The sequence below is a fragment of the Bubalus bubalis genome, chromosome 16 (assembly GCF_019923935.1).
Source record: "Bubalus bubalis isolate 160015118507 breed Murrah chromosome 16, NDDB_SH_1, whole genome shotgun sequence".
NCBI lineage: Eukaryota > Metazoa > Chordata > Mammalia > Artiodactyla > Bovidae > Bubalus > Bubalus bubalis.
This window is the reverse complement of record NC_059172.1, coordinates 61,683,205-61,711,047: the sequence shown is the minus strand read 5'-3', so window position 1 is coordinate 61,711,047 and position 27,843 is coordinate 61,683,205. Positions and strand designations below refer to the sequence as shown.

Here is a 27,843-nt window from a genome sequence, read left to right as displayed (position 1 = left end):
ACTCACAGCTGTGTCCATGCTGGTCACAGCAACCTCGCCCTGGCCTCAACTCTCTAAATTCATGTTACACCATTCCCAGAGGGTGTGTGTTCCCCTCGCCCTTCCCCAAGTGTTGGCTGACCATTTTACACCTGAGTTTACCCCTCTTATTTCACTCTTTCCTGCTGGCAGTGGAGTACAAAGGCTCAGTGGGGTGGGAGGGGTTATTGTCTGAATGCTCTGTGCCCCTCAGAGCAGGTGGTTCCCATCGCCACTGAAACCAATCTAAAGGTGGCCTATCATTATCTTGTTATCATGCGTCTGTCCTGTTGGCCAGGGTAATGGTGGGTGACCGCTAATGGAACGGTATTGATTGCCACAGTATTTATTGCCATAAGCCTGCCTTTCCTGTTCTAGTCTTCAAAATTCTCTCTGCCATAGACAGGCTGGGGTTGGGGTGTCAGACAGACTAGGGGACAGAGAAAGGACTGATGGCTCCTACCAGTTCATTCTACCTGTGAGTTGTGTTCCATTAGCTCCATCCACATGGTAAAGACACCTCTCCCTCGGTAGACCCTTTTCTGCACAGAGTGTGATAAATTTAGCACTCTGAATAGACATTAATTGCCAAACATGGCTGAACATATTCCTCTTCTTGTGCCATCTGCTTTGCCTGCATGTTTGGCCAAGTGATGGGTGGACCCTGTTGGGTACTGCTGCATATATGGACTCGAATCCAAGTGGTAAGGCACCAGCAAAAAGGGATTTTTGTGGGAGAACCACTGTTTTCCCTCACTCTCCTCTCGCGCCTTTTTCAGAGAAGCTCATGTTCAAGAATGCACCAACCCCACAGGAGTTCAGGGAGGGAGAAGATGCCGTGATCGTGTGTGATGTGGTCAGCTCCCTCCCCCCAACCATCATCTGGAAGCACAAAGGCCGAGATGTCATCCTGAAAAAAGATGGTGAGACCGGACAGCCGCCCCTTCCCCAGCCCGCCGAGCCCCTTAGCATTTCTACCTCTGCCAGCTACTGAGGCTCCTACCCCAAACTCAGACTCCAGTGTCCCAGAACTGAATGCCGTTTCCAGGTTCGCGGTTGCATGTCTATAGCTTGTATATTCAGTCACTTGACTTTCTCTCCAAAGAAAAATACAGATTTCCAGCAGACTTCTGCTCTTGGCTCTGTGTCGGAGCCAGAGACATATTATCTTATTTCAGCTTAAAGCCCCTCCCCACTCCCAGCCCTCCACCCACCTCCATGAGACTGAAGGTAGGAAAAAGGCAAGGCTCAGTGCCCGGCCTGCAGGCTCCCGTCCTCTGACCGATCCTGGGACAAGCCTGCCTCTTGTCTTTTCTAGTCCGATTCATAGTCCTGACCAACAACTACCTCCAGATCCGGGGCATCAAGAAAACAGATGAGGGCACTTACCGCTGTGAGGGCAGGATCCTGGCCCGCGGGGAGATCAACTTCAAGGACATTCAGGTCATCGTGAATGGTAAGGAGACCTGGCCTTCCTGCTCTCTGCACGGCTCCCGCCTTGGCTCATCCACCTCAGCTGAGTCCACCCCTTCCCCCAGCCCACCGCCATCCTCTGCCTTGTTCATTTGTTTGTTTGTTTTTAAAGACACTCACCTTCTGGGTCTCCCTCAACTATGGGGACTTTCAGTGCAATTCTGGAATGTCCTTCACTATCTCACAGCACCAGAAATTTGCCCCGTGCTTCCTAATAAATTCTTCCTTGTCCTTCACTGTTACCGTAATGGTGTAGTCCGTCCCCTGGTTCAGTGTTCAGAGAAAATTTTATCATCAATTCAGGCCTCGGAATAGTCAGAATCATAGTCCATCCGTGGGTTTATTAATCTTAATTTGCAGTGTCAAATAAACACACCCGTGGAATCGATCTGACATTTACAAGATATTTAGAGGAAATTATTATGTCAGTACTAAGAAAATAAGTAAATCATGGTTGTTTTGGATATTGATAATGTATTTTTTGCCAAACTCTCTCTCTCATTCCTTTGGTAAAAACCGGTTTGGGTGCACAGAGTTGTTTAGGACAATCCAAGAGAAATGTCACTCTTTGGTGAGCTAGTGCATTTCACATTGGTATTAACCATTTAATCACTGGGAACCAAAATGTTCAACTTTTTCCAGTATCAAGAGCCCCCCTTTAAATGTCAAGTTCTGCCAATCATGGCAGTTGTTAAGATGGGTATGCATTGATTGAGAAAATATATAATGATAAATAGCTACTATAAATTGAATACCACTTTAAAATAAGGAAAACATTAATATAGCTTCTAAATCTGTATTATTGAAAAGCAATATTATTATATATTGTTATGCATATAACAGTACTAAGTACTGTTGGGAAACACTAATGCATGCTTGTGTGTGAATTATTTATCCAGTTTACAGTAATTGTTTGGTGCACACCTGCATTTAGACCCCTTACACTAAAGCTCAGCAGTTACCCAAGACCCCCGAGCCTCTGACTTGGGGCCCCCCAGAAGTGCCTCTCCTGCAGGCCACCGAGTCCCTTCACGTTTTCCCAGCCACCCCTGACAGCCCTTCTCTCCTTCAGTGCCACCCACCGTCCAGGCCAGACAGAGCATAGTGAATGCCACCGCCAACCTCGGCCAGTCCGTCACCCTCGTGTGCAACGCCGAAGGCTTCCCAGAGCCCACCATGAGCTGGACGAAGTAAGGAACTGGCTGGAGCCTCTCCCACCAACTAGTGGGGGAGGAGAGCTGGCAGGGCCTACTCTGTGTTGGGGTTTCAAGGGAATGCAGTGGGAAGCTGGGAACCATCCGCTCCGAGGGCAGAGTGGACTCTTCCAGTAAGGTCCACTTGCCTTGTGTGTGCATTGGATTCCTCCATTTTCAGTTTGTGGGGCAGAATCAGAGACCCTGTTTGGAGTTCTGGAGGATGCCATTTGCAGCCCTTAGGCAGAATCGGAGATGTGGTTGAAGGAATCACACAGAAAGAAATACAATCGAACGTCTTAACTTTCTGTGCAAGTTCAGTCTTCCACATGCATTCAGTCTGCATTTTATAGAAACAAACTAAAAATCAACCTCTTAGTTCTGTCGTCAAAATCACAGTCCTTCCCGTTTCTGTGCCCGGCAGGGACGGGGAGCAGATAGAGAATGAGGAGGACGAGAAGTACCTGTTCAGCGATGACAGCTCCGAGCTGACCATCAGGAAGGTGGACAAGAACGACGAGGCCGAGTACGTCTGCATTGCTGAGAACAAGGCGGGCGAGCAGGACGCGTCCATCCACCTCAAGGTCTTCGGTAAGGACAGTGCAGTCAAGGTCATTGCTCTGCCACAGTTTCTCTGACCGCACACCGTCCATCAGCAAGACCCTGTCCGCTCGGCCAGGGAAGCTGCCCCCAAAGTAGCCGCTTCTCTCCAGCTCCCACGGCCTCAGCCCGAGTCCAGGCCATCTTGGTCCTCACCTGGTCAATGAGACGGCCTCCCAACTGATCCCCTTGCTCCCCATTGTCCCCCTCATCAGCCTCCCCCACTCACAGTAGCCGGAATGACCTTACATGCCACTCCTCTGTTTCAAATCCTCCAACGGCTTCCTGTTAGAGGCATAAAATCCGGACTCCTTTTTGGGGGCAAGACACTATATCTGAGCTCGCCCTGACTTCCTTCCCGACCTCATCATCCCTTCACACTTAGAGCTCTCCAGCCCCGGAAGCCCCCTTCCTCTCCCTCAGACACACTAAGCATGTTCTCTGTCTCAGGGACGTTGCTCCAGGTGCTTCTTCCGCTTGAAATCTCATTCTGCCAGATCCCCCGCAAGCTGCCCTCTGCTCATCTGTTATCCAGATCTCAGCGCATCCTTCAGATCACCTTCTCAGTGAACCCTGTCCTCCCTGCTCTGACCCATGCGGCTCCCTTATCACTGCCCCCACCCACTCCACTGACCTCTTCTGCAGTGCCCTTCTCCCTGCCTGAACTGATCTCACTTACATAGTGGTTTGGGGGATTGCTTTTCCTGCATCCACTAAGCCTGTGAGCTCCAAGATGGCAGAGCACCAGCTGCCTTATTCATCACTTCATCTTTGGCACTCCAGACAGTGCCAGACTCCATAATAAGTGGAAAAAAAAAAAGTGAAAATGTTACTCAGTCATGTCTGACTCTTTGTAACCCCATGGACTGTAGCCCTCCAGACTCCTCTGTCCATGGAATTCTCCAGAGAAGATACTGCAGTAGGTAACCATTTCTTCTCCAGGGGATCTTCCCAACCCAGGGATTGAGCCTGGGTCTCCTGAATTGCAGGCAGATTTCTTACTGTCTGAGCCACCAGGGAAGCCTATGATAAATAGGCCCTTGTTCAGTGTTAGTGACCAAGTGGCTGCCTCTGTCTCCCTTTCTTCCTTCCCTGACCTGTGTGAAGCAGGATTATAAAAGTCATGAAAAGAAACTCTATATCTCTACTCACTTTGTCTCTATAAACTCAGTTAACTTCCATTCACTCAGAGCTGAAATGCATTTTGACCTGACTTTGAAAAACAAATTTGTGGTGGAGAGATATTTAACCTAGTGACTTTCTGCTCTGTCTGCTCATCTTTTTTTAAAACACAGATAAGGGAGTCCAGTGTAGATGGTGCTGCCAGAGTACAGACACTGCAGGGGCATCCCTGATGCATGCAGCTCGCTGGTGGTTGTAGCGCATGTGGCTGGGGAGCCTTGCCTGGGACCCGCTTGTTTAGCTTAATAAGGAGAACGCATTGATGTTTGTAAACACAGACCTTTGAAAACCAAGCATTTCTGCTATCCTGGATGCATCCTGCTTATTCACTAATGACAGTTGGACTTAGAAACAGGTTACCAGTTGGGTCGAAATTAACTGTGCATATTTGAGAGTGCGACTAAATTTCTTAGAAAATATTCTTGACAGTGTTTTCTCTGATTTTGACTAGTTTACCTCAGACTCTGATTTTAAGTTTTTCTCGATGAAAGACAGATGCATTTGTTAATACATTCCTTCATTTCACAATTTTTAAACTGGAGTATAATTCCTTTGCAATGTTGTGTTACTTTCTGCTGTACGACAGCAAGAATCAGCTACATGTAGACATATATCCCCTCCCTCTTGCGCTTCCCCCTCCCGCCTCATCCCGCCCCTCCAGGTCATCACAGAGCAGGGAGCTGAGCTCCCTGTGCTATAAAGTGCTCCCGCTAGCCATCTCCGTTACACATGATGGTGTATATATGTCCGTCCTTATCTTCTAATTTGCCCCACCCTGTGCCCACATGTCTTTTCTCTACACCTGCGTCTGTATTCCTGCCCTGAAAATAGGTTCATCAGTACCATCTTTCTAGATTCTATATATATGCGTTAATGGACGATATTTGTTTTTTCTTTCTGAGTTACTTCACTGTGTATGACAGACTCTAGGTTCATCCACATCACTACAAATAATCCAATTTCATTTCTTTTCATTGCTGAGTGATATTCCATTGTATAAATGCACCACATCTTCTTTATCCATCCATCTGTCGGTGGACATTTAGGTTGCTCCCGTGTCCTGGCTATTTTAAATAGTGTTGCAGTGAACTTTGGGGAATATGTGTCTCTTTGATTTGTGGTTTTCCTAGTCACTCTGATTTTAAGTTTTTCTAAGCGAAAGACAGATGCATTTGTTCACGTATTCCTTCATTTCATAATTATTTATTGAGCACGCTTGTTGCTGGACAGAGGGGCTAGAGAAATGAGTAAGATAAGGTCTTTTGACCCCAAGAAGCACAAAGAGGGAGATAAATATGTAAGCCTATGTGAAAGTGAAGTAGCTTAGTCGTGTCCAACTCTTTGCAACCCTGTGGACTGTAGCCTACCAGGCTCTTCCCTCCATGGGATTCTTCAGGCAAGAATACTGGAGGGGGTTGCCATTTCCTGCTCCAGGGGATCGTCCCAACCCAGGGATCGAACCTGGGTTTTCCGCATTGCAGGCAGACACTTTAATCTCTGAGCCACCAGGGAAGCCCCTATATAAGCCTATGCTGCTGCTGCTGCTAAGTCACTTCAGTTGTGGCCGACTCTGTGTGACCCCATACATGGCAGCCCACCAGGCTCCCCCGTCCCTGGGATTCTCCAGGCAAGAACACTGGAGTGGGTTGCCATTTCCTTCTCCAATGCATGAAAGTGAAAAGTGAAAGGGATGTCGCTCAGTCGTGTCCGACTCTTAGCAACCCCATGGACTGCAACCTACCAGGCTCCTCCATCCATGGGATTTTCCAGGCAAGAGTACTGGAGTGGGGTGCAATGGCCTTCTCCATGTAAGCCTATAAATTATAGTAAACGGTGTTGGTTTCCAACATCTGAGTACCTGCCATAAGTCCAGCCATTGCCAAGGTTACAAAGATGAATAACATACACTCTGTTTTCATCAGTGGGTTCTTAGGCTAATACAGATAATCATAAAATTTTTAATGACAGCCCATTATAATGACTTCATAATAACAGTATCCTTTATGATTATAAAGCGGGAAGTGACAAATAGATTCAAGGGATTAGATCTGATAGACAGAGTGCCTGAAGAACTATGGACAGAGGTTCATAAGATCATATAGGAGTCAGTGATCAAAACCATCTCCAAGAGAAGGAAATGCAAAAAGGGAAAATGGCTGTCTGAAGAGGCCTTACAAAGAGCTGAGTAAAGAAGAGAAGCGAAAGGCAAAGGAGAAAAGGAAACATACCCATCTGAATGCAGAGTTCCAAAGAATAGCAAGGAGAGATAAGAAGGCCTTCCTCAGTGATCAATGCTAAGAAATAGAGGAGAACAATAGAATGGGAAAGACTAGAGATCTCTTCAAGAAAATTAGAAATACCAAGGAAACATTTCATGCAAAGATGGGCACAATAAAGGACAGAAATGATATGGACCTAACAGATGCAGAAAATATTAAGAAGAGGTGGCAAAAATACACAGAAGAACTGTACAAAAATATTTTAATGACCCAGATAACCATGATGATGTGATCACTCACCCAGAGCCAGACATCTTGGATTGCAAAGTCAAGTGGGCCTTAGAAGCATCACTACAAAGACGGGAGATGACGGAATTCCAATTGAGCTATTTCAAATCCTAAAAGATAGTGTTGTGAAAGTGCTGCACTCAATATGCCAGCAAATTTGGAAAACTCAGCAGTGGCCACAGGACTAAAAGGTCAGTTTTCATTCCAATCCCAAAGAAAGGCAGCACCAAAGAATGCTCAAACTACGGCACAGTTGCACTCATCTCACACGCTAGCAAAGTAATGCTCAAAATTCTCCAAGCCAGGGCTCAACAGTATATGAACCAAGAACTTCCAGATGTTCAATCTGGATTTAGAAAAGGCAGAGGAACCAGAGATCAAATTGCCAACATCCATTGGATCATTGAAAAAGCAAGAGAATGCCAGAAAAACATCTACTTCTGCTTTATTGACTATGCCAAAGCCTTTGACTGTGTGGATCACAACAAACTGTGGAAAATCCTGTAAGAGATGAGAATACCAGACCACCATACTTGCCTCCTGAGAAACCTGTATTCAGGTCAAGAAGCAACAGTTAGAACCAGACATGGAACAGTGGACTGGTTCCAAATTGGGAAAGGAATACGTCAAGGCTGTATATTGTCACCCTGCTTATTTAACTTCCCTGCAGAGTACATCATGCGAAATGCCAGGCTGAATGAAGCACAAACTGGAATCAAGATTGCCAGGAGAAATATCAATAACCTCAGAAATGTAGACACCACCTTTATGGCAGAAAGCAAAGAGGAACTAAAGAGCTTCTTAATGAAGGTCAAAGAGGAGAATGAAAAAGTTGGCTTAAAACTCAACATTCAAAAAACTAAGATCCTGGCATCCAGTCCTATCACTTCATGGCAAATAGATGGGGAAACAATGGAAAGTGATCTTGGAGGGACTCCAAAATCTCTGCAGATGGTGACTGCAGCCATGAAATTAAAAGACGCTTGCTCCTTGGAAGAAAAACTATGACCAACCTAGACAGCATATTAAAAAGTAGAGACATTACTTTGCTGACAAAGGTCTGCCTAGTTAAAGCTATGGCTTTTCCAGTAGTCATGTATGGATGTGAGAGTTGGACCATAAAGAAGGTGAGCACCAAAGAATTGGTGCTTTTGAACTGTGGCGTTGGAGAAGACTCTTGAGAGTCCCTTGGACAGCACGACAATCAAACCAGTCCATCCTAAAGGAAGTAAACCCTGAATATTCATTGGAAGGACTGATGCTGAAGCTGAGACTCCAATACTTTGGCCACCTGAAGCGAAGAACTGACTCATTGGAAAAGACCCTGATGCTGGGAAAGATTGAAGGCAGGAGGAGAAGGGGACGGCAGAGGATGAGATGGTTGGATGGCATCACCAACTCAATGGACATGAGTTTCAGCAAACTCCAGGAGATGGAGAAGGACAGGGAAGCCTGGTGTGCATCCATGGGGTCGCAAAAATTTGGACACAACTGAGTGACTGAACAACAACAAATAGCGATATCCACAGTGTTTTACAGGAAAAGATTTGTTGTCTGGTCCTGTGTGACAGGAGTTAGGGAAGTCTTCAAAGATGGTAATGTGTTTCCCAAGTGGGAGCTTCCCAGATGCAGGAGGGGTAGACGAGCCTTTCAAGCCATACTGCACGGGCACTGAGGCTGGAAGAGCCCATGTGCTGAAGGTGAAGTCCTTGTGGACGGGGACTGCGTCTGCTCCACTCACAGACCTACTCTCAGTGTCCACATCCTCAGTGGAACATCAGCTGGCATAAAAGAAAGAGACACCAGTGTTTGAGTAAATGAGGGAATCATAATTAGCTTTATAGGAACGAAGCATGATCTACATGGCAGGGAGATGAATGTGGAAACATGTGATCATTTGTCTTTAGGAAATTTCTTTAGATAGCAGCCCCATAATGTAATAATAATAATAGTACTCAACACAAAATGAGCATATATAATGTGCCTAGCACTGTGAGAGGTACTACCCATAAATGAGCTCTTTTAACCTCATCACAATCCTACAAAGGAGATTTCATTTTTATCCCTATTATGCAAATGAGGAAATTGAGCACAGAGTGATTAGGTGTCCTACCCAAGGAACCAGGACTCAAATCCACACTTTCGTGTCCATTCTCTGGGCTAGCGATGGTGATCACTCCTCCACGAAACCCAGTTTAGCACGTATTACATCCGACCTCCGTATGAAATGACTCATGATTAGTGGACTCTGCCTTTACCTCTATGGCTCACGTGATTTCTCTGTGGCCATACACTCAGTTCTAACTCAGCTAGTCAGGGACAGATCTTCGCTTCTGTTCCAGGCCTGTCCGGTGGTGATGGCTGCCCCAGGAAGGAGGAGTGGGCAGTGTCAAGAGCCGTGTGAGGCCATGCTAGAGGGAAGAGGGTGGGTAAGGTCCAGGGAAGGAGGCAGAACAGACAGGATGCAGGAGCTGTGGCAGAGCACAGTTTGTCTTTCCACCCTCATCCCTCACCATGGGCTCCCTCCTGCATCGCACCCACACTCACACACATACTCACACTCTCTCTCACACACACACACTCACTCACTCCACTACCACAGTTCTTCCCCAAGGCTACAGCTGAGAGAATGTTTGTTCGGGAGCCCAGTAGAGCAAACAAAGAAATGTGAGTGACTCCTGCAGAGACAAGTTAAAAGAATCCTAGTGATAGCTTACAGTGAATGGTATAGGATTCGTGATCTCCGAAGACGAAGGTTTAACTTCAGACCAGGGACCAGGTTTGATCACTCAAGAGCTTTTGTGTAGCAGAGTTTCATTAAAGTACAAGAAGAAACAGAGAAAGCTTCTGACATCGACATCAGAAGAGGGGCGGAGCATGCCCCCCTTGCTAGTGTCAGCAAGGGAGTTATATGCTTTTTTAATTAGTTATTACAATAAATCAAAAGAATGTCTCAAAAATAATAAATAATAATAATAATAATAAAATAGAGGGAAAAACACATACCCAAAAAATAGCACAGTTAAAAAAAAAAAAGGAATATCTCAAGGTTGTAAAGATCTTACTAGACCCACTCCCATAATTTACATTTTAAGATAACAGGATTAGCCAGAAGGTTTTCAGGCAGGAGAAACTGTCCTCAAGCAGGATACATTGTTGTAATATAATCCTTAGTTCAGGGTTTAAACTGAGTTGTTTGTTGTGTAATCATCAGTTCCCAGCTTAAAGAAAAAGACGTTTTATGTGACTAAGACTAAGGAATGTAGAGGAAAAAAAGATGTTTGTCCTTTCCTCCTCCTTGAGAATTCCAGACCCCTATCTCTGCTTTGAGAGCCCCAGACCCCTTTCTCCTTCTTGGGGACCCCAGACTTCCCATCAACCTGCCTAGGAATTGACTCTCTCAATAGACGTGTATATCTAATCCATATTAGATATGGACATGAATTTGAGCAAACTCCGGGAGATCGTGGAGGACAGAGGAGCCTGGTGGGTTACAGTCCATGGTGTCGCAGAGTCAGACACTCAGTGACTGAGCAGTAATAGCTGCTGCTGCTGCTGCTAAGTCGCTTCAGTCGTGTCCGACTCTGTGCGACCCCAGAGACAGCAGCCCACCATGCTCCCCTGTCCCTGGGATTCTCCAGTAATAGCAGTGGATGTCTAATCCAGGTCCATACTCCTCTGCAACATCCTGAGCACAGTTCACTTAGCCTCCTTGGAGTAACCTGGTCCCCATATATGCCCTCCTTTCTCTCATCATCCCATATTCTTGACCACATTTCTCTCCTCCTCCTTCCAGCCTCTCCCAGGGGTTTAGGAGATCAGTGCCAGGATCTGGGAGCCAGGTGAGGTGGGGCTAACTAGGTGAAACTTCATCTTTCTCCAGCCCCTTTCTCCCCATCCTTGGCCTTCTGGCTTGCCCTCAGGGACCAGCATTAGGGGAGATATGGAGTAGATTTCCAAGAAGCAGCAGAGTCACAGTGGTGAGACACAAGAGGAAAGAAGCCTGCAGCTTAGACAGTGAAGACATGTGCAGAACTGTGGCTTCAAGAAGGGCTGGCAATGAGTGTGCAAGGGATGTATCTAAATTAAGGACTACCGTAATTGTCCTAAGCAATACCATTTTTTCCTAAGAAAGGGACATGCTCTAGCATGCGCTGCCCTAGTTATCAACCAGAAGCTCTTTTCACTAAGCCCATCCTATCGTCCTTTAATCTTGGCAGTGCATTTCCACCGCTTCTCCTGCCATGGGACTGTCACTTGAGTGTATGTTCCTCGGTTCTTTGACTCGTCACAACAAAAGATTTGGAGCGACGGACATTAAAGCCTTCGGCGCATCACAGCTCTCGGGTCTTGGACAAACCGTGTTATAGCTCTTAAGCAAATCAGTGTTACAGCTCTATTTTATTTAGAAGACAGCAGGAGAATCCATCTGCAAAGTGTGAGGGCATGCCAACCCAAAGACTCGAAGAGAGTGGAGGAGTGCGCGGGGAGGGAGAGATAGAGCGTGAGAGAGGGAAAGAGAAAGAGCACACGCATTCAGGAGAGAGAGTCCGTGAGAAAGAGCTTTGGCTCCTCCTTTTATATGTTTTTTTCCTCCACCTGGGCCTGCCCTATGCAAATTGGGCTTAGCCAGGAGTGCTGTTTGTTCTGAAGTCTTCACTCTGGTCCTTGGACCTTCCTTTGACCTTCCTTGTCTTTTAGCCACCGCCATTTTGGACTCCTTTTCCCTATTCTACGTACCTAACAGGACCTTCTGAAGAAACAGTTTTGTCTCTACAGATCCTTATGCTTCTGCCAATGCTCCCAAGGTCTGTGCTGCTCTCTGGGCTTGGACTGAGGCAAGTTCACCAATAGGTGGAAGTTTTGCTTAGCTGACCCCCTAGGACCAAAGCAGCTCATATGAGTTACAGCAAAAGACAAACAGGTGCCTGAAGGAAAGGGCACCTGGTTACACCCAGCATCTCAGTGCACGGAAGCAGAGGCCCTGGAGCCCGCCTTGGACTTCCAGGCGCCTGGGCTAGAGTGAGAGTGGACAAGTCTGGCCCTCAGTGGCAGGTGCAGAGCCATTGATGCGCTGGGTGGGGAAAGCAGGCATGCTTAGAAAACTCAGAAGCACAGCTGTGTTCACAGGGGGGCCCGTGGGGAGAGGTGCAATGGAACCGTCTAAGGCATTAAACCCCGTGGCAGCAGTTAAAGAACAGAAAGTGAAGTGAAGTCGTTCAGTCGTGTCCGACTCCTAGCGACCCCATGGACTGCGGCCCACCAGGCTCCTCCGTCCATGGGATTTTCCAGGCAAGAGTACTGGAGTGGGGTGCCATTGCCTTCTTCTTAAAGAACAGAACAGATATCCAAAGTCAAGGGCCAAAAACAGAGGTTCATTAAGACGATGCAAGTACCATTCACAGATAAACCCTGAAGAGATCTTCTAGATGCTGGTGTGCAGAAGGGGGGACTCTTTCCTGAGTAGGGTGACCCCACACCTGTCCCTGTCTGCTCAATCATGCCCGTTGTCCCAGAGTAATTACTTATAGCATGCCTTTCACTCTCAAGAATGCCCCAATTTGGACAATAAATTATATTGCTCTCCTGTTTCCAAGGCAGTATTCTAAGACTCCAGTTAGTTACAAGAGTAGCTTACTTCTGGGGTGCAGAGACGATTAAGTTAACAGTGAGTAACTTGCCTTCCTTCTGACAGCCTCTGTAGACCATACAAAATTAGCCATTGTTAATCATGTTTTAGGAAGAATGTATTTTGCCTTGTTCTAAAGACTTATACAGGGCAACCTTTATAACCATCTGGGAAATGGAGTCACCAAGACCAAATATTCCTCATAGATTACAGATACTCTTCATAGATGCTAACTGTTGCGGATCTGTCTTCTGCTAACTTTTGCTGCCAGGACAAAGTGCTGTGGGTCAGGACAATATCCACAAACACTGTCTGGACCACAGTGTCCACGTAGCTTTCTTGGGGCTGCCCTCAGACCCCAGACCACCTGTGAGTTCAGTGACTTCAGTTGTTTGGCTGATTTTTTTTTTTTAACTTTTCAATTTGTGATTTTTAACAGAAGAGAAATGTAACTCTTATTTTACCTCTGTAAAACCTCCTTGTCAACAAAAACACTTAACACTTACTCCGGAGTCCAGTATGGGTTGTAAGCTCCTTGGAAGTTTTGTTAATCAAGATAGACACAGAACCTTCGTGGAGGAAAACCTCACTCATGTGGGCTCCATCACATTTGTTCAAATTTGTGATAATTTGGCTTCATTGAATTGAGACATGCCTTGATGCTAACCTTCAAAAAGGATTTGCTCTAAGCAGTCTGTTAGGACAGATAAGCTGTAGGAGAATATTTGAACAATATGGGTCATTTCATATAGAAGTAGATATTTGCTATGGAAAATGCACAGCTCCATCACTGTTTTCTGTTTATTAAAATAGAACCAAGGCCTCAACTTGGAGGATATATAATAAGCAGTGGTTTTATTAGCCTACTTGAAGTTACTGTATGAATTTGAATATAAAGCAATGCAGTTCTTTCAAAAATTATCCATACTTCGAATTTATTTATCATTTGTTTGTTTATCTAGCCTGGATTTTTTCTCTATTAGTGAAATAAGTTACATTTGTGCAGTGCTCTCTTTTCGATGGAAGGTTTAGTGATTTCAGAGTATAATTGTTTTAAATTGGGAAAATTCAATTTTCTCTAATGTTTTAACATTTAAACTCAGCCATGAATGCCTGCGCTTTCTTGCGTTACCCAAAACATTTGGAAAATGAACTCATCTCAGCTCATCTTCTTCCCTAGCCACTCTCCAGCCCCCAGCAGGTCACCCACCACATTTCCTTACTCGAGTTAACGCTAGCACAGCCCTCCAAGGTGCTCAGAATCTCTTGAGTCATTTGGTCTCCTCATCCCTCCTTTGGATTCTCCCCATCTCTACTTGCACTCCGTTCACTTCCACTTCCTGCAGAGCTTTCCTTCAGCATCTCTCTGGAAGCTGCCCCTTCTCTATTCCCCTAGAGACGATGTTCAGGATCATATTACATCACATCTGGAGGGGTCCCGCGGCTTCCAGGTTGGTTTCTCCACCTTCAGGCTTTCTCCATCTTTAATTTTTCCTAGATTAACCTTCCTCTACCTCAAACGAGCATTCATTCCTCTGACCAAACACCGTGAGGGGGCCTCCAGCAGGCACGGGATAAAATTCAAGCAAGCGTTGTCACCGGATGATCAAGACACTCTTTGCCTGGATCCAGCGCTGTCTCCCACTGCTCCGAGGCACAGGCCCATGGACCCTGACACTCTGCTGTCTTCCCCACTCTCTCCTCACACGTTATTGCTTCCTTGCTTTCATTCACACAGCCTTCCACACTCGGAATGATTCTGTATCCACCCTAAGTTCCACCTCCTGAAAATCTCACAGCCCAGCCCCAAAGCATCTCCTCCTTGAAGACTTAGCCAGAGGCGGGCCCATCCTCTGCTCAGCCCGTAGCACCCCTGTGCCCGTGGCTGCCACTGTTCAGGACCTCGCTGTTAGTACTGTTGTGGAGTTGACACAGGCCTGCTCCACTGTCAGCTCCTGGGGCGTTCAACTCGTTGTCTCGTGCAACACCTAGAACACGGCTTTAGGCTTAATAAGTTAATAACCTCATTGGATAGGTGCATTTATAATTCAAACCTGGAAAGCTAAACTACATCAGGTAAACTCATAGAAATGTCCTCTGTTTTCAGCAAAACCCAAAATCACCTACGTAGAGAACCAGACTGCCATGGAACTGGAGGAACAGGTCACTCTTACCTGTGAAGCCTCGGGAGACCCCATTCCCTCAATCACCTGGAGAACGTCCACCCGAAACATCAGCAGCGAAGAAAAGGTATAATATCACCCCAGAGTTTCAGGGCCATGGAACTCAGACCCGACTCGGGTTGAGTCTGCCCCATGCCCAGCCCTCTTCAGGGAACCAGAAATTGGGATGTGGTCGCTGGAGGTCACCGCCAGGTTCTGTAGGCCCCCTCCTCCCACCTGCCCTGGCTGTAGCCTGTTCGGCACCCCCTTGAGATGGAGGAGGCATAGGTCCTTGCATGGATCTGCGGGGGTGTCATGTTAGCGGGTGCGGGTAAGTTAGACATCACGAGGAGGACGGAGATAGGGATTCTCCAGTGCACGGTTATGGAGCTGGGGAGGAACAGGGGGAAGTTGAGATCCCAGCACGCAGGTGCTGTTAGCATCATCTCAGGAGCACCCAAGGCAATGTCTCCCAGACCTAATAGGGGTCAGAATGAGCCTCTTAATTATTTTCCTTGTGATATGTATATTCATGCTCTACATGCACTATATGCACAAAAGCTTGGTTGCCTTTGTGTCTGCCTGTATTCTCAGTCACATTTGGGCATCATTTTGTTCTCAAGGCAAAAATAATTAGCAGTTTCTACGTGAGGAAGATCACACCAGGTTCTGCAGGATAGTCTCTGAGAGCTGAAAAACAATGCAGCAACGTTCCTGGCAAATTTAAATGTAGGAGATACAGCTTTCAAGCACATGGATTTATAGGTCACTGGAAAGCTGTCTTTATTATTGACAATATATGAAAATTGAGGTAACCCCATACTGGGCAGCCTTTTGCTATTGAGTGGGCCAAAAGGCAGGAGGAGGAAGAAGCTTGGTTTTAAAGCAACTTAAACCATCTCATGGCACTTCTCCAATCTCGTTTCATATATCCTGCAGTAATGGGCTTCATTTTAGTTAGCCACAGCTTTGTCACCTATTCAGGAGTAACGGCCGTAGCCTTAAAGAACATTTATAATGGATTGCTGATTGACCAGAATGTCAGAACATGATAGATCATCACTCTTCTGTCTGCATAAGGAAATCCCTAGAGAGAGTAGACTCAAATACAGCTAAAAAGAGAGAGTGTGAAATTTCAGAGCCAAATTTGGAATTTGCATTTGAGCAACTGATTTCTCTACTACTAATAGAAGACAAAGCTAAATCAAGAGGAACAGAAATTGCTGTTCCAAAAAAAATCCATTATTTTTTGCAAGTTTTACCTCCAGAGTTGAATTCAGCTTAACCAAAACTCAGCTGAGGAACTGCTAAGTATTTTTGAAACTTGCATATGCTGTTTGATATTGTGAAAACCAACTGAATTAAAGTAATGTGGTGTTTACTTGGATACTTTCTTTATCAACATTGGAATTAAACCCTCAACTCAGATTTTTAGCTCCCATCATGTGTGTTATGTGGATTGAATGTACATCTCAGGGCTCAAACCACAGGGCTGCCGCTTGGAGGATTTTTCTGTATCAAGCTTGAGAGTAGATTTGTCCAGAATGACCCAATGTACATCTCTGACCTAAAGTGAAGGACAGAAATAACATCTACCCCAGATTAATGATGGTTTTAAATTCTATGTCTTTTCTAGGAATAGCTCAGCAGCCAAGCTAGACCAGAAAGGTTATTGTGATTTGTGCCTACCTCAGGTCCTTTAATAGGTAGATACTTCTGGCTTGTACCTGTGAATTCATTTTTACAGAATGAGAACAAAAAACCAGTCACTAATGCACCCTCATACTTCCTAAATATGAAAACCAAACGTGTCCAGCGGAGACCATCTCAAGCCAAGGAGGCTTTGCGTAATTCAGTTATCAGTGTCGATCACTAGTCTCAGTCTGAGAAAGTATTTAAGCCCAGCTACATAGGTTGTGTTGTGCTTTCTTTTACTATGGACCACCTTCAAGGGACATTACTGAAACATGAATGAATCAGTGTCAGAATGAGTCTTCCAAACTGGCCAGGGATGTAACCCCAGATCAGCATATTTACCTAAATGAAACCCTGTAGAGAAAAGTTGCCGTTTCTATTAATTATATATTGACATCAAAACAGCCTGGTAGTCATCTTACACTGAGAGTAGCTAAAAATTTAGAAAGCAGAGATGGCCTGTTCGTGAGCCAGTTGGACGCCAAATAGTAAATTTTACTTTTATTTGGCAGCCACTCCTCATTGTCTCCTGCGTCTGAAGTTGCATGATTATAAATAATTAGGTATCAAGATGATTATCAGAGTCACAGAACTATAGGAGCGGAGGCAAACCATTTTCTTTTTCAAGTCAAGATTATGCACTGAGCAGTAAGAATAGACAGTGTGTCTACCCGGAAGGGCAGGAGGGCTCCTGAGAAGTAGATCCCATGACCTGCCAGAATCCCAGGAGGTTGGAAGGAAGCCTCCTTTGGAGGTTGTCTCGTCTCACTGCCAGAAAGTCACTCAGCCCCTGCTTGAAGGGCGACGGTGTCAGTCCTCTGCAGGGCAGGCGGTAGCCCTGAGGCTCAAGAGGGCCGGCTGCTTCCCAGCCTTTCCGCCCTGCCACTGGGCCCCTTGCGTGGGAACTGTTAACCAGCCCTCCAGTGTTTCTTTGGTCGGTCCTCTTACCCTGTGACACTTCCGGTTATTTTCACTGTTGCTCGTATCTTATGGTTTTCACACCCTTCGCCTTTCTGGTCGTCCTGTATTAGAGACCTTCACTTCAGCGTTCCCTCTCAGTTTGCAGCACCCAGTACAGCAGTCCTCCTAGCTTATCGCTCCCATGGTCTGGACACTGACATCATGCAGTCAACATCACATTAGCCCTTTAACAATTTTCTCATTCCGTTGTCTCCTGTTGAGCTTGTGGTCAGCTAAAAGACCCAGCTCGTTTTAGTATGAACTGCATTTAAGCCACATATCCCCTGTCCTGATGCAATTGATTGCTTATCCAATAATGTAGAATTTTACATTTATTTCTATTAAAAATTGTTTTGTTTGTTGCAACCCAGTATTTCTCAATGGGGATCAGGATGACAGTTTGGAAAGACTTTCTTCACTGAGACTGTCCTGTACATTGTAAGATATTTAGCACCACTGCTCTTTTCCCTTTAAATGTTAGTAACCACCTCTAATCATTCTGATTACCAAAAACATCACATAAAGAAACGCTCCTTGGCTTGAGAATGACCATTTTAGTCCATCTTGCTGACCAGTCAGGACTGGTTTTCATCAGAACTGTCCTTAGAGGTCTTTGGGTCCACAGCATGTCATCCAGTGGGGGCTCCCTGTTTCATTTATATGTGTTAAAAGTAATGGGGTCCAACAGTCAATGATGACCCAGCTCTTAAGTCCAAGACCCAAGGGCAGGTATTTCAGCCTTCCCCATGCAACTGCTGTCCAGTATCTGTATTAGCTGTTGCTTCCAACCTGGTATGAATACTTATTTGAAATATCTTTGTCCAAGTCCTTGATAAAAATATTGACTGGGACAAAATCAAGTGCTGAGCCCTTAGAATGCGACCAGGGGTCAGTGGCTCAGGGGTAGAGGGCATAACGCTGTGGTGCTCTCTAATGATCCTGATGACTTTCTGGGGAAGCTCAGTGCTTCCTTTAATAAAGTTGGTGACAGTAGACACTGATTAAATATAGCTTTCTCTTTTGCTTCACTGCTTAGTTGAGTCTAGTATTTCTCCTTTTTAAGAGGAGGGAGAGCAAAAGCTTTCAACCATGGAATTGTGCTGACTTTCTAATGGAATACTGATGTTCTTCATTCAAAAAAGATGAGAAAAAAAAGCAAAAAAAAAAAGTACAGTGAGCCCAAAAGTCACATCATATCTTTGATTATGTCCAGCTTTAGTCCAAGCACTCATTTCAGATTGATTATAATCAATCTGTTAGGCTTTAGTTGGTTGAGTTGGTTTCACTCAACAGCTGATAATAGCTAGGCCTCGTTGGGTCACTAAGATCATTAGGGGAGATCATCTGTCTGACAGTTAATCCATTTCTTAGTGGTCACTAATATGTTGGCCAAAATTTTTGAACATTGTGGTGGGGCAGTTTGATCTCTGTGTATGGAGGTCATAGTGATACCAAGACAGTTTGTGCATCCACATCATTTTATTACTCATCCCATTCAGACTCATTTTTTAAACTGCCAGGTATTTTAAAGACTCGCAGTAAGTGGCACTAAATTCCAGGTGCTATTTACTTACTGAGTGAGGCCCCTAGATGGTGACTTGCATACTCTCTCCATTGCCTGCTCATTTGAACATCTCTAGGCCTTTGAAGAGACTGAGAAAGAAAGGCTGGTAAAACCTTAATGTCTAAGGAGAAGGAGAGACACAAAGTGTTGAGATCAGAAGAGACAGAAATAAGTAAAAGGCATTTCATGAACCTTGTATCTTGAGTTGACAGAGTATCCTACAAAAGAGAGAAACTTTTTGAAACTCTGGATTCCTTGGAGACTGAAGTTTCTTTTCATCAGGAAGAACTCCTCATTCAGTACAAATCAGGTGCTTACTCTTAAACGCAGGGTAAGGTGCCTGCATTGAGCAGTTAGAGTCTGTTTTATCTAGGATGTGCACAGAAGTCTAACAGGGAAAACCTAGGATAAGTGTCTATCACTCCACTTTAGTTTGTATACATATTCCTACAGACTTGTGTGTAATATCATGAAACGCGCAATGTTAAAAAGCACCTGGAACAAGCCATTTTCGAATAGCTAATCGTATTCTAATTTGTAAGCGTGTATATTTGCATATCAGGTTCTCTTAAAGTGGGCTACATGCCTTCACCAAATTATCAGGCTCAGGTTATCCTGTTTGCTCTCTCCCTGGCGCTGTTTGTCAGGACCTGGACTGATGTCCTTACCAATTCCTCTTCCAGGAGGTGTGCTTTAGCACTTACTGAACTGCCTCTGCTTTTCCCAGCTAGGGTTACCAGATATTTTTTTTTAAGTATAAGTGTGTCCCAGGTAAACACTGCATGGGGATCTTCTTTTGCTAGATGTTTTAAATTTTAAACACTACACTAAAAATTAAAATTAAAAAATTAGTCGTTGTTCATCTGAAATTCTGATCTAAGAAAAAAAAAAGATATATCTTATTATCCCACCAGGAACACAGGTGGAAGTTCAGGCTACTAGAAGCATTGTGTTACTAGCATCCACTTATTCTAAAAGCCATAAAACCACAGTGAGTTGAGAGAGACACAGGAAGAATCTGATCTGAAAAGCAAACAACTCATATGATGGAGGCCCTGAAACCAGTCTTGATTCGTGCAGCCCTGGCATGTGACACACAGGCTTCTCAGTGATGTGGATACAGCAGCCACGTGTGACATGTCTGCCCGCTGTTGCTCTGGTCTATGCGTGTTCCTGTTTCTCACTTCCTTCTTCACTCCACCATCCTGTGACATAATCCACATTCCTCATTTCTCGTGAAAGCTCCTTGCATTTAGTAGCCACTCCTTGCATTTAGTAGCCTCTCCTTGCATTTAGTAGCCTCTTACTAAATGTTTGCTAACTCATTCGCATTCCTGGGATTGCATTGCTGTGTCTCTGGTGTCTTTTGTATCCTTTTTCCATCTGAACCTCAGGGATAGTCAGGCAGTCAACGACATCAGGTATGATGTTTTTGACTCCCATCATGAAATCAGAAAAGCTGTAAGCGGAGTAGATTCCCCAGTGCTGGGTAAATAAAAAATCTTGATGTGGGTAGGAAAATACCCAAAGGCCCCTGTGTTCCTGGGTTGGCTCTCTCCTTTGTGAATGCCATGTTTGATGAAGATGCTTAAACCAGCATGTCGTCCCTCTGCCTTTAAGAACCAACTGGAACCTACCACAGCACTCAGAGTTCAGTATCCTCAAAGCATCCTGCCCCATAGTCTTAAGGGCATTCTTCTCATTCCTAGTATACCCCCTCTGTTCCTTTCTTCATTCCTTTTTTTTTTTTTTAATACAAATTTGATTTTAATAGTATGCATGCAGAGTTGCAAAATGCATGAGCACAAAATAATGTATGTGTGATAAGCTGTCCCATCAAATCCAAAGGAGGAAACCTACCCCATAAGTTTCTCTGTATTGTGTGCTTGGACCTAGCAGTGTCGGCTACTGGCATGAGGGATATTCAAGGTATTTGGGAATAGGAGCAGTCTACTATGTCAGCTGGTAGCCATACGTATGTCTTCCAAAGATTAGGAGAAGCGTTACCTGTGAATTGTACACCTTAATGTGCATAAGGGGGGCAGAAAAGCTAAGCATAAGGTAAATCCTAAGTTAAACTGGGCAGTGAACACACCATTGAACGTGGGCCTTGGAAAAAGCTCTGAATTGGAAAGAAACTGCATGTGCACGGAACGCAGTGGGATACATCAATTCTCTGAAGCAACATATTGTAAAATTTTACTGCTCTCTTGTTGTGTTTTATATCTTGTTCTCTCCAGGCTTCGTGGACTCGACCAGAGAAGCAAGAGGTATAGCTTGCCCAACCACTAGTCAGTCTTTAGTTTTGCAAGCACTACAGTTTAACTCACCATTGCAGTTTAATAACCAGACATGCTAAAACTAACTAGTAACTTAGTGTGATTCAAGAATAGGTCCATAGTGGTAGACGTTACTTAGCAATAGTGTCCTTGCAGGATGAGCAAGCAAGGTGTGTTGGGAGTGGATGAACAAATCTTTATTATTTCCTAAGACCGGATCTTATTCTCTTGCTGCTGCTGATAAAATCACATCCAGGTAATTATACTCAGAGAAATAAATGGCCCCAATTCCCAGGCCAGGCATTTTGAAATGATGAAATTTTTTGACTCTCACCTGGTTGATGTGGCTTTGGCTCATAAAGTCACAGAGTTTAGTGATCTAAAAACCCACTCAGCCCTTACCTTTCCAGCTCAACTCATCTTGTTGCTCGCTTATTTTATCATGATTGGTCTTGGTAAATTACTACATCACATTTCATCTCGAAGCAATGCAAATAACGTCTCTCATTGGTTTTCCCAAATTCCTAAACACATCTATGTTACTTTTATAGAGCATTAAATTTATGAGATTAGAATGATGTGTCATAAATGGTTGTGTGTGTGTGTGTGTTTTAAGTCAGTAGCATATTTAGCCTTTGAAATTTCTCTGACTGCCATTTGGGTAATGTGGGACTTAGTTTGAAAACTGAGGTTAAATATTAATCTTTAGATTGCAATTGCTACACACCCAAGACCCTACTTAGGATTATGTCTACCGTTCTTGACCTGATTTGTGTGATTAAGTGACAGGATTGAAATCAAAACCAGTATGCTTTAGATGAAGTTTGAAAATCTAATCTGTAAAATATAAAGGAACCTTTTCTCTAGATGGAATTTAGATATTGTGTAATACTATAAATGTAGAATATGGCAATCCTATGGACTATATTTAAATTGGATAAACCCATCCCCCTGGTCTTTCAGAAATGATAATTATTCAGAACACATAACTCATGTGTTCAGGTCATGGCTATAAATATTTAATGCCGTTTAATATTTAAAAAGTTGACTGCCTGTCCCCAGGCACTGGTGGTAGTTTCTGCAGCCTGCTGCCGTCAAATCTAGTTCATTATAAGCTCCCTTTGTATCGTCCCTTCCTCCACGGCGTAGGGACTGTAGTTAGGGGCGCAGGATCACTGAGACACTTTCTTCCTGCAGCCCAGGAGTGCTGTCACAGACTGGGTGCTTTATTGCCCAGAAGTCACAGGCTCATTAGGATTGGGGATGGGAGAAAAGAAGGGTTAATTATCAGCCACTCCTGAACTACTTCCCCTTTCATTCCACCTGGCCTTGTGCATCTTCCCCTGTCATTCAGATTTAGACCCAGCTAGAGGAGGAGCTGAGATTTATCAGGGAGCATAAAGGAGATGTTGAGAGGATTGCTATTAGTGATGGAAGTAATTGGTTTACTCCCAGGAAAGCAGACACCTCACTCCGTTTTGCCGAAGTGTCCTTATCTTAAGTTATCTCACTCTGGACATAATTGACTTTCAAGTGAGTTCTGCCCCCTGGGGCTCAGAAGCGCCGTTCCCCTCTATTTGTCTCAGTCAGAAATGAAGACCACGAATCCAGATGAGTTCGAAAGAAGGCTTGAGTTGTGGCCAATTTCACTCTGTAAGCTCTGGAAAGCCTTAGGACTTCTCCCCGCAAGAAGAGAGACAAAAATGTTTTGATGAGAAGAGCAATTGTAATTGCCCTTCATGCTTTTTTTTTGCAAAACAGGGTCTTTTTGCCATAACGATCTTTTCATTCATGCCCAGTTTATCTGCTTCCTTCTTGAATCTGGACCATCAGCCTACATGACGTCTGGTCTGGATGGCTTGGAGGGGGCGCTGTCTGACTCTGGCCTGGTGCCAGAGTAAATCATTTCAGAGGGAAATAGTCCAATCACCCTGGAGTCTGTCTGCACCCCCTCGGAGGGAAGAACTGGGCATCTGGCAAGTAATCCTGTCATCAGTCCTGTCTTGAGCCACCGCAAAACGACAGATCCCTGTGGAAGGCCGCCTACTACTGCTCTGTTGACATCATTCAATGAGAAAATTTTCCAGAGAGAAATTTAGACAAACAGACCTGATAGAAGGGGGGAAAAATAGGACTGTCCGTGCTGTCATTTCTCTCCGACCATTTTCTAGATTATTCTGAGTAAAAACTGCTCATGCCGCCCTTTGTGCTTGCTTGTTGATGTCCTTCTCTTATCTACATGAGTCTCTTTGCATCTTCTGCTGCTACATCCTTCCTTATGGAAATGTTCTCTTGACTTCTGAAAGGTTCCGGTCAGTTTTCCTGGTTTGTGGTGGTGGCCCCAAGGACAAGTCCTGGGAATGTGACAAAAAATTATAGAGTTCAGCTTCTGGCTGGCGTTACTGTTGGCTGAACCTGTGTTCTCATTCTTCTGTCTTTTGGGGAAATAGGAATGATGAGCAGGTCAGGTCAGCCCTCATAGATATTGCAGAGATGACCTCACGCTCCGGATGCCACAAGTTTAGGTGATGGGTCAAGATTTTGTTTGGCACATGAAAATCACACACTGCCGTGGACCCTGTCTGCCCACTTGAAAAGGGTTTTCAGGAGCCAGTATCTTCAAACCAGATGTCTCGGATTTTCTAGGCAAGGCCTCTACCTCAACCCATGTCAGCTCACATTCATGTGCATATCCTCTGGGGTGGTCCTTCTCAACCAGTCAGCCTCTCAGCTTCACATGGCACCTGGGGGCGGAGAGCTGAGGCATCTGGGCATTCCTGTCAGAGAGGGGTGGCACTCGCTGCAGCAGGTGGTGATGGTTTTGCTCAGCTCTTCTGTCTCCTTGCTGGCAGTTGTGTTCCAGCTTCTGGATATGAAATGTGATGGGGCTTAAATGACTGAAATAGACTAGCTCTACCAGGGATGCTGGGTTTCCCTGGTGGCTCAGACAGTAAAGAATCCGCCTGCAATGCAAGAGACCTGGGTTCTGTCCCTGGGTTGGGAAGATCCCCTGGAGGAGGGCATGGCAACCCACTCCAGTGTTCTTGCCTGGAGAATCTTCATGGACAGAGGAGCCTGGTGGGCTACAGTCCATAGGGTTACAAAGAATAGGACACGACTGATCAGCTAAATACCAGGGATGACAGAGGGACTTCTTGTGGTAGATCTGAGGCTGCAGTTAAGGCCAATGGTGTCTTGTTTTTGAACTCCCCAAACTGGCCTGCTTTATGATATTTCAGGACTGGATTTCGGGCTTCCAAACCGGCAGCTCAAAGGAACCTGAAGGCAGGTATTCTCTAGTTCTTTAAAAGCGCGACCTCATGGGATGACAGATGTTTTAGGCAGAGCACTCACATGCCCCTGTCTATGGAGTACCACACAGTGGACATAAAAGTATGGCCCAGCCCATGAGAAGCTAGACTCCTTCTTTAGATGACCCCCTTTCTTGAGGATCTGAACTCAGGCCACATGCCCAGACTCTTCCTAGGCCAGCAACCATTTTACTTAAGAGTATAAAGGGGAAACCCCTAGGAAATATTCCAGGACCCGTTGCCCAGGGCTCATATGCTGATTGCCTGTGTGACCAGTTCTTGTAATTCCAAAGACTCAGGAAGACAGTTCTAGTGTCAAGGGCTAAAACATGGTGATTGTGGTGTCTAGGGTCCTAAATATGCCTGGCAATCTCTGTATCACCATCCCAGGACAGGGGACCCAGTTCTCCTCACTTCCAGCACAACAGCTCCTGAGCTCTGGATTGTTAGACTTTTTTGGAATGAAACTCTTTTAGTGTTAAGCATTCAAGAAAATGAGGCATCTTCAGAAAGATGACTTTGTTGTATCATTTCTTTCATTTGGCGCATTCGGATTTCCCATTACGTGTGCACACACCAGGGAACAGGCAGATAGGCGGGAAGGAAAGGACGGAAGTGCAGGTTTTCCAGAACCTCATGAGGTGAGGCCGTTGCAGATGCAATGCCTGCTGGCCAGACTTTGGCTTCCATTTCAGATATGCCAAGCCAAGCTGTCTGGGGGCCTCGATGGTCCTTCCCAAGCCAGTCTTGGCACACAGGCTAGGCTGCTTGGATAAACCGAGACCCATTTTTCTGTTTGGGATGCACCCAAGTTCCCATGGTGCTCTCTGGAGCCGCGCTGCCACGAGTTGGTACCTAAAGCAAGACCTAGACGTTGGCACAAAGAGGGGAGAGCTGTGAGGCTGGTCATGCGCAGTGATGCCTGGTCTCAGCCCCGCCCACCTCAGACCCTGACACCGCCCCTCCCCTTCCGGCAGACCCTGGACGGGCACATGGTGGTGCGCAGCCACGCCCGCGTGTCGTCCCTGACGCTGAAGAGCATCCAGTACACCGACGCCGGGGAGTACGTCTGCACTGCCAGCAACACCATCGGCCAGGACTCCCAGTCCATGTACCTCGAAGTGCAATGTGAGGAGAACGGCGGGAGGACGCGGGGCAGGGAGGGCTGCGCAGGGTCGGGGTGACGGACTTGTCCCGTGGCGGTAGGCCCTACGTCATCCCAAAGCTGTGTCCCCAAGGGACCCCTCCACACCATCCTCAGACTTACAGGTCTGCGTGTCTCCCCACGCAGCTCATGGGAAAAGCCCCGATCCCCGCTTTCCCCCGCGTCAGATCGGCTTCCGCCATCTCAGGGCCGGAAGCCAGAGTGGGGGGTACTCCGCGATCACGGCAGTCTTTCTGGAGCCGCTGTCCTTCTTTGCAGATGCCCCCAAGCTGCAGGGCCCTGTGGCTGTGTACACTTGGGAGGGGAACCAGGTGAACATCACCTGCGAGGTGTTTGCCTACCCCAGTGCCACTATCTCGTGGTTCCGAGACGGTCAGCTGCTGCCCAGCTCCAACTACAGCAACATCAAGATCTACAACACCCCATCTGCCAGCTACCTGGAGGTGAGGCGGTGTCGGGGCGGGGGCGCGGTGCAGGAGCCGTGGTCTGAGTGTGGACAGGCTGCTGGGTACAGCTGATATCCTCTCCCTCGCTTCTCTGGCGCATCCTGGGCAGTGGAGCCATTCGTTGGGGAAGAAAGCCAGCCTCAGCCTGCCCCTTCCTCTTGAGGAGCCAGATCAGGGCCTGGAGGGGAGTAGAGTGTTCCTTCCTCATGAGACCCCTTTCTTTCTTTTTAATTTTTATTGAAGTATAGTTGATTTGCAATGTTGTGCCCATCTCTGCTGTTCAGCACCATGACTCAGTTATACACAGAGATGCATTCTTCTTTATTATCGTCTTTCCCATTGTAGTTTATCCCAGGAAATTGGATGGCGTTCCCTGTGCTATACCTTGTCGTTTATCCATTCTGTATGTAGTAGTTTGCATCTACCAACTCTATGAGCCGGATCTTTACTGATTCTGTTCTTAGTTCAGTAAACAAGGATCTGAGGTTGTGGCCATTCCGTGGGACACTTGTAACCCAAGAGCTCCTTCTCTCTAAAGGTGACCCCAGACTCTGAAAATGATTTTGGAAACTACAACTGTACCGCAGTGAACCGCATCGGACAGGAGTCTTTGGAATTCATCCTTGTCCAAGCAGGTGAGTGCCCCTTCCAGCTACACCACCCTCACCCTTGCTGGTCCATTTCATGACCTTCTGTGATGACAGAAAGTGGGAAGAAGGGGGAATAAGGGTCAGCAACCAAAGGGTAAGGAGGCTGAGAGCTAAGGGGGCTTAAGGATCTGGACATGGGGTATGTTGGGAGAGAATTATATGGTGGGGTGGACCAGGAAGACAGAATACAGATGACAAGATTTGCAAGAGTTAAATAAGAGAGTCATGTTTCATGATTGGAAGTTACATCCTGGGCCAAATCCAGCTGACCTGGGTCTCCATCTGTGTCTTCCCCACAGACACCCCATCCTCACCATCCATCGACCAGGTGGAGCCATACTCTAGCACAGCACAGGTGCAATTTGATGAGCCAGAGGCCACAGGTGGGGTGCCCATCCTCAAATACAAAGCTGAGTGGAGAGCGATGGGCGAGGAGGTGTGGCACTCCAAGTGGTATGATGCCAAGGAAGGTAAGTTGCAGAGTCGGAGTTTACTTGAGAATGATGTCTCTGGGCACACATACACACCCCCGTTGAGTTCACCAGATCCTGGCTTCTGACGTGACACCCCCCGACTGGGGAACGCCAGATGCCACCGCCTGCCGTCCCGCTGATGTCCCGTGTTGCAGGACCGTCACTGGTATCCAGCCTTAGGCTGTGGTCACGTCTCATGTGGGGCTGTTGGCCTTCTGCCACCCCGGCACTTCAGAACCTGGTTCTCATGACCGTGCCAGGACGGATGAGGCCGGCTCTGCATTCCAAGCAGAAGCCCTGCTTAAGTGCTGAGCACAACCCAGAGGAGTCCTGTCTACCCTGCTCTGCACATTTGGGTTCCGTGTGCTTCAGGGTCTCTGCTGTCACCCATCCAGTCCTGCTTGGCTATATTCAGGGATTGCCGTGTAATTATGACATTAACCTAATAAGCAGAGCCAGCGAGACAGCTCTTTTAAATCAATTCTATGATAATATTTCCAAAGATTTGAAAAATGACCCTTGGATGACTGCAGTTT

At 46.0% G+C, this 27,843-nt stretch overlaps 1 protein-coding gene across 27 annotated transcripts in view; it reads left to right on the top strand.

Moving 5' to 3' along the window:
* Positions 1-27,843, top strand: part of NCAM1 (neural cell adhesion molecule 1) — a 365,823-nt gene that overhangs the window by 294,731 nt on the left and 43,249 nt on the right. For 19 of the 27 annotated variants that reach the window (XM_006072486.4, XM_025266884.3, XM_044929744.2 and 16 more), the window contains exons 4-13: positions 798-941; positions 1,337-1,474; positions 2,564-2,681; positions 3,109-3,275; positions 14,710-14,852; positions 21,224-21,253; positions 25,551-25,701; positions 25,997-26,181; positions 26,723-26,819; positions 27,134-27,304. In XM_006072486.4, coding sequence (XP_006072548.1) covers positions 798-941; positions 1,337-1,474; positions 2,564-2,681; positions 3,109-3,275; positions 14,710-14,852; positions 21,224-21,253; positions 25,551-25,701; positions 25,997-26,181; positions 26,723-26,819; positions 27,134-27,304 — 1,344 coding nt within the window. The remainder of the gene's footprint in view (positions 1-797; positions 942-1,336; positions 1,475-2,563; positions 2,682-3,108; positions 3,276-14,709; positions 14,853-21,223; positions 21,254-25,550; positions 25,702-25,996; positions 26,182-26,722; positions 26,820-27,133; positions 27,305-27,843) is intronic. The other 8 variants (XM_006072485.4, XM_025266890.3, XM_006072493.4 and 5 more) reach the window with 1 other exon arrangement.